The 14,464-nt window shown below is 60.8% G+C and overlaps 1 protein-coding gene across 8 annotated transcripts in view; it reads left to right on the top strand.

Moving 5' to 3' along the window:
• Positions 1-14,464, top strand: part of LOC105492423 (myosin VIIB) — a 110,221-nt gene that overhangs the window by 90,614 nt on the left and 5,143 nt on the right. For 7 of the 8 annotated variants that reach the window (XR_011609651.1, XM_071072513.1, XM_011759506.2 and 4 more), the window contains 13 exons: positions 1,555-1,681; positions 3,198-3,317; positions 4,415-4,588; positions 5,318-5,545; positions 6,612-6,779; positions 8,221-8,338; positions 8,430-8,556; positions 9,603-9,766; positions 10,852-11,033; positions 11,966-12,096; positions 12,430-12,587; positions 12,849-13,002; positions 13,493-13,648. Coding sequence is in view for 7 of the 8 variants with exons in the window: in XM_071072513.1 (XP_070928614.1) it covers positions 1,555-1,681; positions 3,198-3,317; positions 4,415-4,588; positions 5,318-5,545; positions 6,612-6,779; positions 8,221-8,338; positions 8,430-8,556; positions 9,603-9,766; positions 10,852-11,033; positions 11,966-12,096; positions 12,430-12,587; positions 12,849-13,002; positions 13,493-13,648 (2,007 nt within the window). In the remaining variant the exon portion in view is untranslated. Of the gene's footprint in view, positions 1-656; positions 1,441-1,554; positions 1,682-3,197; positions 3,318-4,414; positions 4,589-5,317; positions 5,546-6,611; positions 6,780-8,220; positions 8,339-8,429; positions 8,557-9,602; positions 9,767-10,851; positions 11,034-11,965; positions 12,097-12,429; positions 12,588-12,848; positions 13,003-13,492; positions 13,649-14,464 lie in introns of those variants that run through there. The other variant, XM_071072517.1, reaches the window with a different exon arrangement.

The raw sequence follows: 14,464 nt of genomic DNA, 5'->3' as shown, positions 1-14,464 counted from the left end.
GACAGCCCATAGGGTCTGGAATTTCTGAGTAATTTGCCATAGTTGGGGCATGGAGCTTCGATTCTATCCTAAGGGAAGTGGGGAAAGGTTTAAGCAAGAGAGGATCTTGATCATATTTGACTTCCAGAAAGACCTCCCTGGCAATGTGGCAGGATGGAGCCTGGGGCTGGGAGGCCAGGCAGGGCTGCTACAGAGATCCGGAGAGAGCTGATGAGGAATTGCCCAAGGAACAGGAGCCAAGAGGAGGGGACAGAGGAAACATGCAGGAGACAGATGGCAGCATGTGGGGGCCGGTTGGATGGTGGGGCCCCGTTGGAGGTGGGGGCCGGTTGGGTGGTGGGGACCGGTTGGATTTTGGGGGCCAGTTGGGTGGTGGGGGCCGGTTGGATGGTGGGGGCCGGTTGGAGGTGGGGGCCGGTTGGGTGGTGGGGGCCAGTTGGATGGTGGGGGCTGGTTGGGTTTTGGGGGCCGGTTGGATGGTGGGGGCCGGTTAGGTGATGGGGGCCGGTTGGATTGTGGGAGCTGGTTGGATGGTGGGGGCTAGGTGGTGGGGGCCGGTTGGATGATGGGGGCCAGTTGGGTTTTGGGGGCTGGTTGGATTGTGGGAGCTGGATGGATGGTGGGGGCCGGTTGGATTGGGGGAATGGAGGGATGAGAGGGCTCCAAGATGACCCCCAGATTTCCAGTTTGAGTGAATGGCTGATGGTGATGCCTGTAGCGTGCAGAAAGAGGAGGGATGCAGGAACTCAGAGAGTCAGCCATGCACATTGCTTCCCAACTCTGTTCGGTGATGTCGTGTCGCGGTTGACGTTGGCTTTGGTGGGAACATTTACACCACAGAAATAAGCCAATGCTTTCCTTCCTGGGGAGCTGGTTGATGAACATTTACCAGCACACCACAGAGTAGTAGGGGAAAGATGCTGGCCTCTGGAGACGCGGGATTTGAGGCGCTAATGGGCCACTTTTACAGCATGATAGAGGCTTGAGTCCATGGGGAAGGACGCAGGAGAGAACCGCCCCCAACACACCCCCTCCAGGAGTGGGGAAGCTCCATAGACTGTGGCAGTGGGAAGGGTCAGGAGATGGGGTTGAGTGGTTCCCATGAAGTCCTCACTTTTCTCTCTGCTGTGGAGGGGAGGGGCTGCATTCAGGGAGGGAGGTGGGGCCTCAAGGCAGAGGGAGAAATGAACGTAATCGTTGTGAGGCTAGATCTCACCATGAGGCTGGGGATCCCACACATCTGGGAGCAGATGGGCTGTGCAGAGGGTGCAGCTGCTGAGGACAGGGCTGTGGCTGGAGAACCCGCTCCTTCCTGAAGCCCAGCCCCACCCTAAAGGACCGAGAGCACAGGCCACGGGAGAGGAATCGAGTAGGGATGCAGAGCCTGGTGGCCCTGTCCTGAGAGAAGAGGAGGCTGGGCAGGGCCCCAGTGCTGGAGAGGTGCCCTGCCTATGGGACCCCCCAGAGGTGCAGAAGAGCTGTGTGCCCAGGTGCCCCTGTCTCCTCTCCTTCTCCAGCCCCCAGCCTACTCTCCCAATGGTCTGTGTCTTTCAGGGATGAGATTTACTGCCAAATCTGCAAGCAGCTCTCAGAGAACTTCAAAACAAGCAGTGTGGCGCGGGGCTGGATCCTGCTCAGCCTCTGCCTCGGCTGCTTCCCACCCTCAGAGAGGTTCATGAAGGTGAGAGGGTCCGGGAGGGCGGGCAGGGGGCAGGTTACGGTGGGAGCATAGGTGGCCCCTGGCCCTGGAGCAGGTCCACAAATCCCAGTCCGTGGCCCGTTTCTCCTGCTCCTGCAGGACAGATGGGCAGCCATGCCTGTGTTTCTACAGGCCTCAGTTTCCCCATCTGGAAAAGAGGACCCTGCTCCTGGCTTCTTCCAGCCCCTATGCAGGGTCTGCAGGGTCATTTCACTTTGGCTCAGGTGCCAGGATGGCACTTCAAGACTAAAATGAGAAGGTAGATGACACGGGCCTTGAAAAGACAGGTGTCCAGGAGTGGGCCCTGCCTGGAGATGGGCCTCGGCGCCTCTTTCTAGTTCTTAGGACTGAAAATGGAGGTGGGCTGGCCGAGTGTTAGTAGCCCCAAGCTTCACTGATTTGATATACCTTTAAATTCTGATTATAAAATTAAAATGTGAAAATCTAGGACATCTAAAGCCAAAAGATCCATCCCCACACGCAGAGGTAACTTCCTATTAATATTTTCTTCTGGTCTTTCCTGGTGTTACAGGGTTCTTATGATCAAACAGAAAACACTTTCTCACATGTCCCCTTGGGGACAGCAGGAGCCACGGTGACTGAGGCCATCTGTACATGGCACTCGGGCTGCTCCTGACACCAGTAAACCCTTCCAGGCTGTCCCTCCCCACCCCAAGGCAGAAGAAACAACGTCTTTCTGGGACACAAAAAGAGCTTCAACGCGTTTTCTCAAACATGTCTGGGACGTAGACTCTTCTGCTGTTTTTTATTTTTTACTTATTTATTTTTTTTTTTTTGAGACGGAATCTCGCTCTGTCACCCAGGTTGGAGTGCAGTGGAGCGATCTCGGCTCACTGCATCCTCTGCCTCCTGGGTTCAAGCAATTCTCCTGCCTCAGCCTCGAGAGTAGCTCGGACTACAGGTGCGCATCACCGCACCAGGCTAATTTTTGTATTTTTAGTAGAGACAGGGTTTCACCATGTTGGCCAGGCTGGCCTCAAACTCCTGACCTCAGGTGATCCTCCCCACTTGGCCTCCCAAAGTGCTGGGATTATAGGTGTGAGCCACTGTGCCTGGCCCTGCACTTTTCATTTACTGTCTTCATTATGTTTTCTCATGGTATCTGCCTCCCAGATGCCAGCTTGAGGCCTCTCTGTTCCAGAAGGCACTGGAGTTGTGAGTGGGCACTTAGAGTTCATCTTCCAGTCATTCATCTCCATAGATGCCGCCATGATCAAAAACCACACATCCACCTTTAGGATAGGCCTGCATTGTTGCAACAAAGAGTGTGCACACGTCAAGACTATGCGCCGTTTGAAACGTGTTGCCGCTGTTCCTCAGAAACACACTGATCCATGTGCCTTCTCACAGGTGTGAGGGTGCCCCTCACTGTGCCTTACACATTGAGTGTTAGAATTTTTAAGTCCATCTGGGCAGTGAGTAGAAACTGGCGTCCTTTCTGAGTGTCTTCCTCCCTTCTCCCCTCTTCACCTACCAGTATCTACTGAACTTCATCGGCCAAGGGCCGGCGACCTATGGCCCCTTCTGTGCCGAGCGCCTGAGACGCACCTATGCCAATGGGGTGCGTGCAGAGCCCCCCACCTGGCTGGAACTGCAGGTAGGGGCCGGCAGGGGTGGGAGCTGGCAGGGTGGGGTGGTGCAGGCCCCCAGGGACCCCCAACATAGCTCATGGGGTGCCTTCTTCTAGGACAGAACTTTGTCCTCCGAGCCCCGCCATCTCCTCTGCAGTACCTCCCATGCTAGTGGTCCCTGTGAGTGCCCCTGGGGCTCAGCCTCCCCACGCATGGCCCCCACCTCCGAATCCATATTCCTTTAGGGCCCCACTAGCTAAGGGGAAGATCACTGGACCCATTCATTAGCATTACAGTGCGCCAGCCGCTTCTAGCTCTCCCCTCCAAGGGCATTTCACTTGGTGACAAGGGCCGTGGTCACACCATGGTTGGCATCCTTGGTGGCACTGCTGTTGGGCACATGTGCCACCTCAACCTGCTTTGGCAACTGTGTCATCTGTGAGTTCTCGCTGTTTTCTCAGGAAGGGTCATTCAGAACAGCCAGCCAGGGTGGCGAGGGCACCCCTGCACCCGGCTCTACACAAAGCTCTGGCCCCAGCCTAACCCTGGCAGGTGCTTGCCCTGTGGCCTGAGGTGCCCTAGACCAGGAGCTGCGGGTCACTTCCGCTGTACCTTCTTTCTGTTTTCACCCTGCCCCCGAGCCCACAGGGGCTCCCTCCCTTGAGCCCTGGAATTGTAGGTGAACTTGCAGTAGCTGTGCATGTTGACACAAGGAGACAATACATAAAGGCCCCAAAATGTTCCCGCGTCTTGGATTCGGATTCCCAAGAGCTCCGGGTCTTGGAGGTGAAGTCACTCAACCACACCAAACTCAGGATTCTCATAAAAGCAGCCACTATGGCCCGAGGCTGCCCCCGCTGGAGGTCCAGGAGGACCTGGACGCCTGTGGCTAACATTGCTCTTGCCTGGTGGCTGTGCTCCCAGCAGCAAACACCTGTTGGCCTGAATTTTGTTTTCTATGCCGAGCCCGTGGCCTGGGGCTTCAGAGGGCCCACCCCCGGGAACCCACAGGATGGCAAGCAGGGCCCATGGACTGGGGAGAGGAGGGAGGTGGTGGATGGGGGGCCGGCCTCTTGTCCATAGGTTCCGAGAGGCCGGGGAACTGAATCTCATCTGTCCCCAGGCTGTCAAGTCCAAGAAGCACATCCCCATCCAAGTCATCTTGGCCACTGGAGAGAGCCTGACCGTCTCTGTGGACTCAGCCTCCACATCTCGGGAAGTGTGCATGCACATCGCTCACAAGCAGGGCCTCAGCGACCACCTGGGCTTCTCACTCCAGGTCGCCGTGTACGACAAGGTACTGGCCAGGCACCCTGCCTGTCACCCGCCTCCCTCATACACCCAGGGAGGGCACCCCGAGACTCAACCCCTTTCACCTATCCAGCCCGGCCACCGCCTACCCTCCCAGCCGCCAGGCACAGGCAGGTGCACACATACACACACACACACAGCAAGCAGCCTGTCCTCCCGCGCTCACATGGTCACCTCGCAGCTGCACCTCAGCCCCAGCAGTGCCGCGTGCACAACTGGTCCCCATGCAGCTGCCACGCACAGACATCAGGCACTCACACCAGTCTCCTGCTCCAAACTCCCTCATGCCCAGGAGCTGTGGACATCCTTGCAGCAAACATGGAGGGTCACACCAGCACAGACCCTCACCGCCCACACAGGCACCCCCAATTCCACACCCTCAGACTGGACACACACCAGTCTGCCAACCAAGGCACCCAAGGCCGAGTCATATCGGCCAGACTCATGTCTGCCTTCTTAGGGAAGGGGCTGCAGGGAGAGTAATGGGGAGTGGCAGACAGGCCATTGCTGTGTGGAGAAGCCCTTCAGTTGTCTACATGGGCTCAGCAGTGTCCACTCAGCCCGTGCTGGGCTCCAAGGGCCCCAGGCCCTGTCCTCCACCTGCACGTGCTGACAGTGGGCATCCCCGTGGGGTGGGCATCCCCACGGGGTGGAAATCCCCACGGGGTGGAACATGCAACAGCTGCTAACCCCCGCTCCCCGACTCTGGCCTCAGTTCTGGTCCCTGGGCAGCGGGCGCGACCACGTCATGGATGCCATCGCCCAGTGTGAGCAGCTGGCCCAGGAGAGGAGTGAGAGCCAGCGCCAGTCACCCTGGCGCATCTACTTCCGGAAGGAATTCTTCGCCCCCTGGCACGACTCCCGGGAGGACCCTGTTAGCACTGAGCTCATTTACCGCCAAGTCCTGCACGGAGTCTGGTCTGGCGAATACAGCTTCGAGAAGGTGAGGGGCTGAGAGCCAGGGTCACCCTGGGCTTTTCCATCAGGAAACACCCCACAGAGGAGGCACCCAACTGGCTTCTGAGGCCAGGTAGAAGGCGGAGGGGCAGGAGGCCAAGGGCAGAAGAACGGGGGCCAGGAAAGGGGGTCACAAGGGTGCAGGTCCCTTCCAGGCCCAGCCTGTGTTTCCTCCTCCCTTAGGCCACAGGTTTGTCTAAGCCTCCGGGGTCCATGGTTCCGGCAGCAGGTCCCAGACGACCCAGGCCTGCCTGGCCTCACCGCTCCTGCTCTGTTTATGGGGCAGTGAGACCTGGTGGTCAAGAACGTGGCCTTGGAGCCCTAATGCCTGAGGCCCACCTCCCCCTCTTCTTGGCATTGTGACCTTGGAGAGTCCTGTCACTGCTGAGCCTCGGGCCCTCATCTGACTGGGGGGCTCGGGAGGGGCTGTCACCTGGACTGTGCAGAGAGTACCGGGAGCTCTGTTGTAGAGTGATTGTGAGAAAGAAGAGTGATTGTGCCCCTGAAGTTCTGGGGGCAGCAGATAACCTCCTTGTGCCGAGTCAGGAGGATGCTGTTCGGGGACCCACGGGAGGCGGCCACAGCAGCGCAGGAAGCCCACGTGGAAGAGGCGTGGGCAGGGAGTGACGGGACACCAGGCTCCACGAGGCTTTGGGCTTCCAGCGGGAAGGGGCTTCTTGGGTCCCGTCCAGCTGAGCCCCGGCAGAAACTCCACGGGGGTGGCCGCTGGTCTCTCTTGACAAGCGAGGACTGGAGCTCCGATGGGGAAGGACCTTGCCCCTCAGAGCAACCCTGCCGGGGTTCATCCCAGAACTGAACAGCAGCCGCTGTCCTCAGGCAGAGGGCCTGTGGGGCTCGGGCCGAGGCCTCGGGGATTCCCGGCCTGCGTGGTGACCCAGTCAGGGCACACAGGGAGGGGGAAGGTCCTGCCTGAGCTGCAGGTTGGCTCCCCTGTGCTGGGGTGGGAGCTCTGCCACAGGTCGGGGGCATCCTGGGGAAGGGTGAGCCCTTCCTTCTCTCACTTGTTCCCGTGGGTGCCCGGGGCTGTGCAGGAGGAAGAGCTGGTGGAGCTGCTGGCCCGGCACTGCTACGTACAGCTTGGCGCCTCAGTGGAGAGCAAGGCTGTCCAGGAGCTGCTGCCCAGCTGCATCCCCCACAGGCTGTACAGGACCAAGCCCCCAGAGAGGTGGGCGAGCCTCGTCACTGCCGCCTGCACCAAGGTCAGCTTACATGCCGCTCAGGCACCCAGCCGAGGGCTCTCCTTCAGGCGGTGGGGGGCTCGTGGTGGTACAGAGGGGATGGATTCCCTCCGCACAATCCCCACCCCCGGGGAACAACAAGCTTCAGCTTGACAGTTATGTAGAGCCTTGTCCCTTCAGGTTTAAGCAGTCCACTCAGTTCAGCTGTCTGTCACAGGCACATGCCACCTTCTTCCTTCCAAGCTGGCATCTTGGATGGGTCCCTGTGCTGGTCTGCACTGCAGTGTCTGGCCAGGCCCTGGCCTCTCGGCACAAGAGGGCACCCGCAGGGGCTGACTGCTGACCATACCATGGCCTTGGGGGCCCCTCTGCCTGCCCCTGAGCCTCAGCATCCCCTCGCTGGGTGCTTGGGAACCCCCCGGGCCAGACTGTATGGACATTCTAAACATTTGATACATGTCGAATATTTTCAGATCACCCTTCAGATTTGATGCGTTTATTACATTCCCAAAGTCAGTATATGAATAGTAGCCACTTTTTAAAGAAATAACACTGTATTCAACAAACAGTGAAAAGAAAGTTCGGTTGGATATTATGGTCGCTGATGGACACGGCACAGTGGTGCTGGGGAGACGAACGGGTGAAGGCAGGGAATCAGGAAAGAGGAAGGAAGGAAACTGGAAGACAAGGAACTAGAGGTGGTCCCCGAGAGAGGCCCCCAGAGACAAAGCAGAGCTCCAGAGAAGAAGAGAGAAGCGCCCGGGACACAGACTCGGAGCAGGATGCCCTCCTGAATGGAGCGAGTCACAGACCCACAAGGCATAGGCGGGCAAGAGCGAGCCTGGGCTGGGGCACACAGACAGCGCCTTCCACAGCTAGCGCAGCCCCGCCCTACAGATGCTAATGAGGGGACAGGGAACGGCTTTCCTCCCTCCTCCTAACGGGTCCCCACATCCCTCCCAGGTAGAATAGGGCAGCACGGTGGCTCACGCCTGTAATCCCAGCACTTTGGGAAGCCAAGACAGGTGGATCACCTGAGGTCAGGAGTTTGAGACCAGCCTGGCCAACATGGCAAAACCCCGTCTCTACTGAAACTACAGAAATTAGCCAGGCGCAGTGGCACGCGCCTGTAGTCCCAGCTACTTGGGAGTCTGAGGCGGGAGAATTGCTTGAACTCGGGAGGCGGAGCTTGCAGTGAGCCGAGATCGCACCACTGCACTCCAGCCTGGGTGACAGAGCGAGACTCTGTCTCAAAAAAGAAAAAAAAAAAAAAAAAAATAGGGCTGTGTCAGTCCCTGGGGACGTCCCAGGTCCCTCCCTGCAGGATCCGTCTCCAGGCACTGGCCTCGCTTTAAGTAGAGGCTTCTCAGAAGGATCCACCAACTCTTTTACCCTGAGCACTGGGTGAGGGATTCACTGGGGAGGCAGGTGATGGAGGTGACATCCAGGATCCCCCTCTCAGGCCCCATACGCTGAGAGGCAAGCCACACCACTGGCTGTGCGAGAGCAGGTGGTGGACGCCGCCCACCTGCAGTGGCCACTGCTCTTCTCCCGGCTCTTTGAAGTCACCACACTCTCAGGTAATGGCATCTGACGGGGGGCGGGGAGCGGGTATGGGCTGGGCACCCAGGGATCCCACGCAGCCCTCACATTGCCGTCTCTCCTGGCCAGGCCCCCGCCTGCCCAAGACGCAGCTGATCTTGGCTGTTAACTGGAAGGGGCTTTGCTTCCTGGACCAGCGGGAGAAGACGCTGCTGGAGCTCTCTTTCCCAGAGGTCATGGGTCTGGTTGCCAACAGGTGGGGGCCCTGAGGGAGGATCTCCTCACACCCTGAGTCCTTGGATTGATGCATCTGGGGGCTCAGGGAGAGATGGGGAGAGGGGCAGCGTGCACTCCCGGGTGACAGGCCGGGGTGGTGGGACAAGAATCGACGTATACAATGCCCTCTGTACTTGGGAGTCCCACCCTCCCACACCAGGCTGCACTGCCCACGAAGTACTCCGTTGGAGCATCACGGTTGCACTCGCAGCTTCTCTTTGAAACCCAGATCCACCCGGAAAGGGCACAGAAGCGTGCAGCCTCTGGTGTGCACTTATTTAGAAGGCTCCTTTCTTTGTCATGGACGAGAACTGGTGGCCTGGAGGGTACAGATTGTCTGGGACAGCGGCAAGGGACAGTGCCTGGTGTGTCCCGGGGCAGGGCAGGGGGGCCTCTTAGGCTGGGGCTGACCCCCACTCCCAGGGGTCTCCATGGCTCTCGTTGACTGGGAACTTTTTCATGCCTTCTGGGAAGTCCCACCCAAGCCCTGCCAGAGTGCCCCTTGGTTAAAGCACACGACAGAGTGGCACATGCATCTCTGGGCTGTGCCAGGTGTACAGTGGCCACCACTCCCCACTGGCCACCTCTCACTGAGGCTGTCTGTGCTGGGTACTTTGCTGTATGCCACGAAGTCCTGACAGCATCACCCGTTCTGCAGATGAGTAAACTGTGGCACGCCGAGGCTAGGTGGCTTAGAGTTAGCACATGGCAGAGCCGCCGACTCAGCTCAGCTCTGATCTTTGCAGCGTCCCTGTGGTGTCCCTGCACGCCGGCCACCTCATTATCTGCCCAGAGCCGACCCCACACACGGGCTGCACCACTTGCAGCCTCTGAGGGACCCTGTGCCCCGCCGTCCTTCATTTGTCCAGACCCACAGTGGTGTCTGGCCTGGTCCTGGCCCTGGTAGAGCAGCTCTGTGTCCTCATCTGTGACCCAGGACCCCCAGTCCCACCTCCTGAGGCTGTTGAGGGGCTGGATCACGGGGAGGTGGAGGGGGCTCCTGGTCATGCTGCCCTTTGTGTCCAGGGAGGCCCAGGGCAGGCAGAGGCTGCTGCTCTCCACCATGCATGAGGAATACGAGTTTGTGTCGCCCAGCAGCGTGGCCATCGCTGAGTTGGTGGCCCTGTTCCTGGAGGGCCTGAAGGAGAGGTCCGTGTTCGCCATGGCCCTACAGGACAGGAAGGCCACAGGTGCCAGACTGGGTGGGGTGGGGGGAGGGCTGCGCGTGGGGTCTGTAGGGACGCGGCGTGCTCATCTCCACACACGGCAGCCGCAAGGCAAGCAGAGGGAGGGCGGGCCCCAAAGCTCTGTGGGGGCAACTTTAGGCCCTACCTTCTCTCAGCCACTGCTTCCTCTTCTACAAAATGAGGGGCTAAAGGAGGTGGTCTCCAGCCCCGCAAGGCCAGCCATGCTCAGCGCTGCACGGCTGCAAAAGCACCGAGAGGGGCCAGCCTCCAGCCCAGGGAAGCTTTGAACGCCATCCCCACAGTGCACTGCTGCAGAAGCACCCCATTATCCCGTTTTACAGGCACGAGGCCAGAGGCCCAGAGACGGAGGTAGCTCGCCCAGGGTCACACAGCTCAAGGGGGAGGAGCCTAGTTCTTGGCCGCAGCTCTCCTGCAAGCCAGCACTCCAGAGAGCTGGGCTGTGTCTGTGGGCTGTGGGGGAGCATAACAAAGCCCCAGGACCCCTGCTGGCCCAGGCTGCTGGCGGGGCAGTCATGGGCAGTGGGTGGTGCAGTTAGTGCAGGGGCTTCAGAAGGGGTGCTGGTTGGGATGCAGCAGAAGAGGCTGTGCGTGGGGTCTTTGGGCAGTGAGAAACGTCAGCTGAGATGTGCTGCCCTGTTGCCCCATTCAGTACTCACGGCCACCGCACGAGGGAAAGAGGATTGCCATCTCCAAATTCCAGATGAGGAAGCGGGCTAGAGAGGCAGGCAGCACTCAGGCCAGGCGTGGGGACTGCCAGCCTGTGCATCCTCCCCTCCCTCATCCCTGGCTCCTGGTCAGCCTTCCGAGGGTCTCCCAGGGCTAGGGCTGCAGTCACAGCTCTCGAGCCCCCGCGCACCCTGGGCTCTGCGCCTGTGCAGCTGTAGCAGGTGACAGCCGTCTGAGGCCCCTGAGGTTCCAGTCCCACCACTGCTCACTCTTGGAGTGGTCTTCTGCCCACCACTCTGTGCCTCTGTTTCATCCGTCAAGGGAGATGACCCCCAAAATGCCAGCACAGCCTCTGGCCCCTGCAGAGCCCTCAGCAAATGGCAGCCTCCCTACCCTTACAGATGATGCCACCCTCCTGGCCTTCAAGAAGGGGGACCTGTTGGTCCTGACAAAGAAGCAGGGGCTGCTGGCCTCTGAGAACTGGACCTTCGGCCAGAACGACAGGACGGGCAAGACGGGGCTGGTGCCCACGGCCTGCCTCTACACCATCCCCACGGTCACTAAGCCCTCGGCACAGCTGCTGGTAACTGGCACGCTCCCTTGTCCTCAGCCTGGGTACCCGAGGGCAGGGTGGAGCGGTCCTGGGATGCCTAGTTCAGGCCCTGCAGCCCACCTAGCAGAGGCCAGGAGGGCCACCTGGGCAGCCCCCACCATTCTTGTGGCAAGGTGCGTGTGCAGTGCCAGCCAGCCCAGCTCTTGGTACTTAGTAGGCGCTCAATAAATGGGTGTTCCCTCCCTCTTCCATCATGGGTGTGTCCTGGGGACAAACCCAATCTTTCTCTGCCTCATTTACACTCTGACCCAAGGGGGCCCAAGCCTCTCCCCGCACAAGGGAACCACCCACCCCAGCCAAGACCAGGCTCTCGGGAGGCAGGAACGGCAGGCATTGCAACATGGACATACCGAGTGCTGAGTATGTGCCCTGTGCCTGTGGTATGATGAGTCTGGGCACAATAGCAGCTCCACGCTCAGGGCAGACATTTGGGCAGATAATGATGCATCGATGGCAACTGTGTAAAGTGCCACCAAGGAGAGGGATAAATAACAGGGTGGGGAGCTCACCCTGTCTGGGAAGGCATCCCTGAGGGAGGGACATTTGTGCTGAGGCCTGAAGTTGGTGGCAGACCAGGCAGGTAGGGCTGGGGTGAGAGGGGGCCCCATGGAGAAGGGGAGCTGGGGGTCTGAGAAACCAGAGTGCCGTGGCCCCCAGAACAGGTGATGTGGGTGCCACAGCCATTGGCACTCATCCTCCCGAGGGAAAGGAGAGAGGCACCGAGAAGCAGAGTTCTGAGTCCTGAGTCACACGGCAGGTGACGGGTGTGGGTGAGCCCTGGCCTGTCCAGCCCTGGGCCTGACCCCTCCCAAGTCACTGAGGCTGCCGGGCTGGGAGGAGCCTGCAGGAAGGGCCTCATGGGCGGTGGCTCCTGGGCACCCACAGGCCTGTGCCCCCTCCAGAGCTTGCTCGCCATGTCACCAGAGAAGAGGAAACTGGCGGCTCAGGAGGGGCAGCTCGCAGAGCCACGTCCCGAGGAGCCACCCAAGGAAAAGCCGCACACCCTGGAGGAGTTCTCCTACGAGTTCTTCAGGTGCCCCCCAAGCCCCGCTCTGTCTCATTGCACCCCCATTCCCAGCCCCGCCCCGCCCCGTTGCACCCCCGCTCCCAGCCCCGCCCCGCCCCGCCCCGTTGCACCCCTGCTCCCAGCCCCGCTCCACCTCATTGCACCCACCGAGGGCTGCAGAGAGGCCACGCCACCCACGTGGAGCCTGCCTGGCCTCCCCAGGCCAGGGGAGTCAGGAGGGGCTTGCGGCAGGGTGGGGTGCTCTGGCCCTCCCACAGCCACCCAGGGGTGTCAGAGGACAGAGAGGCGTGGGACAGAGAAGGGCGCAGGGCAGGCCTCATGCCAGCCTCTGACTCACAGGGCTCCAGAGAAGGATACAGTGAGCATGGCCGTGCTGCCCCTGGCCCGTGCCCGCGGCCACCTGTGGGCCTATTCCTCCGAGCCGCTGCGACAGCCGCTGCTCAAGCGAGTCCACGCCAACGTTGACCTCTGGGACATCGCCTGCCAGATCTTTGTCGATATCCTTCCCCACCAGCCTGCCAGCGCCTTGTCAACCCCAGGGCAGAGGCACCCGGCAGCTCCTGGCCCTACAGCTGTGCTCTAGGGCAGAAGAGCCCAGGAGGTCTGAGAAACCCAGAGTGGCGGGACAGAGCCCACAAGTGGCTCACCGCAGGGCTCGGGTCAGGGGTCGGCAAGGGGCCTAGGTCAGGGTCAGCATCTATCCCCAGTCTGTGGTCAGCGTGGGGCCGGCCCAGCACCGTGCTCCTTGACAGCCACACCCATCCTCCGGTATATGGGCGACTACCCCTCTCGGCAGGCCCGGCCCAGCCTGGAGCTCACCGACCAGATCTTCACGCTGGCCCTGCAGCACCCGGCCCTGCAGGACGAGGTCTACTGCCAGCTCCTGAAGCAGCTGACGCAGAACTCCAACAGGTCTGCTGGGGCGGCGGCCGGCCTGTGCTGTCACCCTCAGTCCTCATCCCAGCCCGAGGCCAGACCGAGGCTCAGAGGGGACACCGCAGCTCGTGGCGGCGGAACCCCCATCTGGGCACCTGCATCAGCAGTGGGAAGGGCTGGGGCCCTTGGTCTGCTCTGCTGATGTCCTAGGGGCGGTCAGAGCAGGAGAGGACGGCCCTGCCTGCTCCCACCCCGTGCGTGTGACCTGGCAGGCCATGGCCTCTGTGGGCTTCAGTGTCCTTTTCCACAAAATGGGTGCAATGCCCACCCACCCCCATTTTGAGGGTGCAAAAGCCCGTGGCATCAGGCAGCCGGGCACAGCTGGCATGGTGCAGCTTGGCTGGTGCCCTTCCCCTCGGGCCCTCTAGACCTCAGGTAGTTCTCATATCCGTCCCTGCTCCCCAAGGTGCCTGCCTGGCCTGGGCCCCCTGAGGAGCCCTTCCCACTGACAAACGCCATCTTCCAGGCACAGTGAGGAGCGGGGCTGGCAGCTGCTGTGGCTCTGCACTGGTCTCTTCCCGCCCAGCAAGGGGCTCCTGCCCCATGCCCAAAAGTTCATCGACACCCGGAGGGGGAAGCTGCTGGCCCCCGACTGCGGCCGCCGCATCCAGAGGGTCCTCAGGTGAGCCGAGTGCCTCCAGCCCCCAGCGTTGACCCTGGGCCCACAGCCCTGGGATGCTGTGGGGCGTGGCCAGCCCTCCAGGAGCTCATGGTCCCAGGAGGACTTTCCAGAAGCCAGCATCAGCTTGGGAGGCAGGATTGGGCCCCCAGCCGCCAGAGAAGAGGGTGGAGGGTGAGGCCCAGGAGGGTGGAGAGAAGGCTCAGTCATAGCCACCAGCTCCCCTGCCCCACCACTGCCTGGCGGTGGCACAGAGGCACTGCCTGGGGGATAGAGGGGGACCTGGATGCCCCAGCCCAGGCCCTCAAGGCTGAGGTTAGAGGCCTGTCCTTCCAAGTCCATGCAGCCTCCCTCATCCGCCCACAGCCGGGAAGCTCTTCCTTGGCTGTCTTTGCTCTCCCCCACCGCTCCTGCTTCCTCTGCGTGGCCTCCTGTGGCCATGAGGAGGGCAGGTTGACTGTGGGAGTGGCTGATTTCAGTGGCAGCCATGGTCACAGAGGGAGTTAGGCGCCCCAGAGAGGCCCTACCAGAGTCCCTGACCCCTGCCCGATGCCCCTATTGTGTGAGAACAAGAACACAGCCAGCCTTACCCACCGGTGCCTCCCCAGGAGCCCCTGGCCTGGCCCTTCCCATGTGTGGCCCAGGCTTTCGGGCACAGCTGCAGCATCGCTGCCTCTGAGGCTGCGTGCGAGCCAGGGGCAGCCCCTGGGATGTGCGAGGGGCTGGAACCACCCAGGTGATGGTCACTGGGGTTATTTTTCTTTTGTTTCTGGCACATGGTTTAGGGCCCACGTTGGGGTTGGGGCATGGGTGAGGATG

The sequence above is a fragment of the Macaca nemestrina genome, chromosome 11, assembly GCF_043159975.1.
Source record: "Macaca nemestrina isolate mMacNem1 chromosome 11, mMacNem.hap1, whole genome shotgun sequence".
Taxonomy (NCBI): Eukaryota; Metazoa; Chordata; class Mammalia; order Primates; family Cercopithecidae; genus Macaca; species Macaca nemestrina.
The sequence above is the reverse complement of the archived record's forward strand: the minus strand, read 5'-3'. Positions and strand labels throughout refer to the sequence as shown.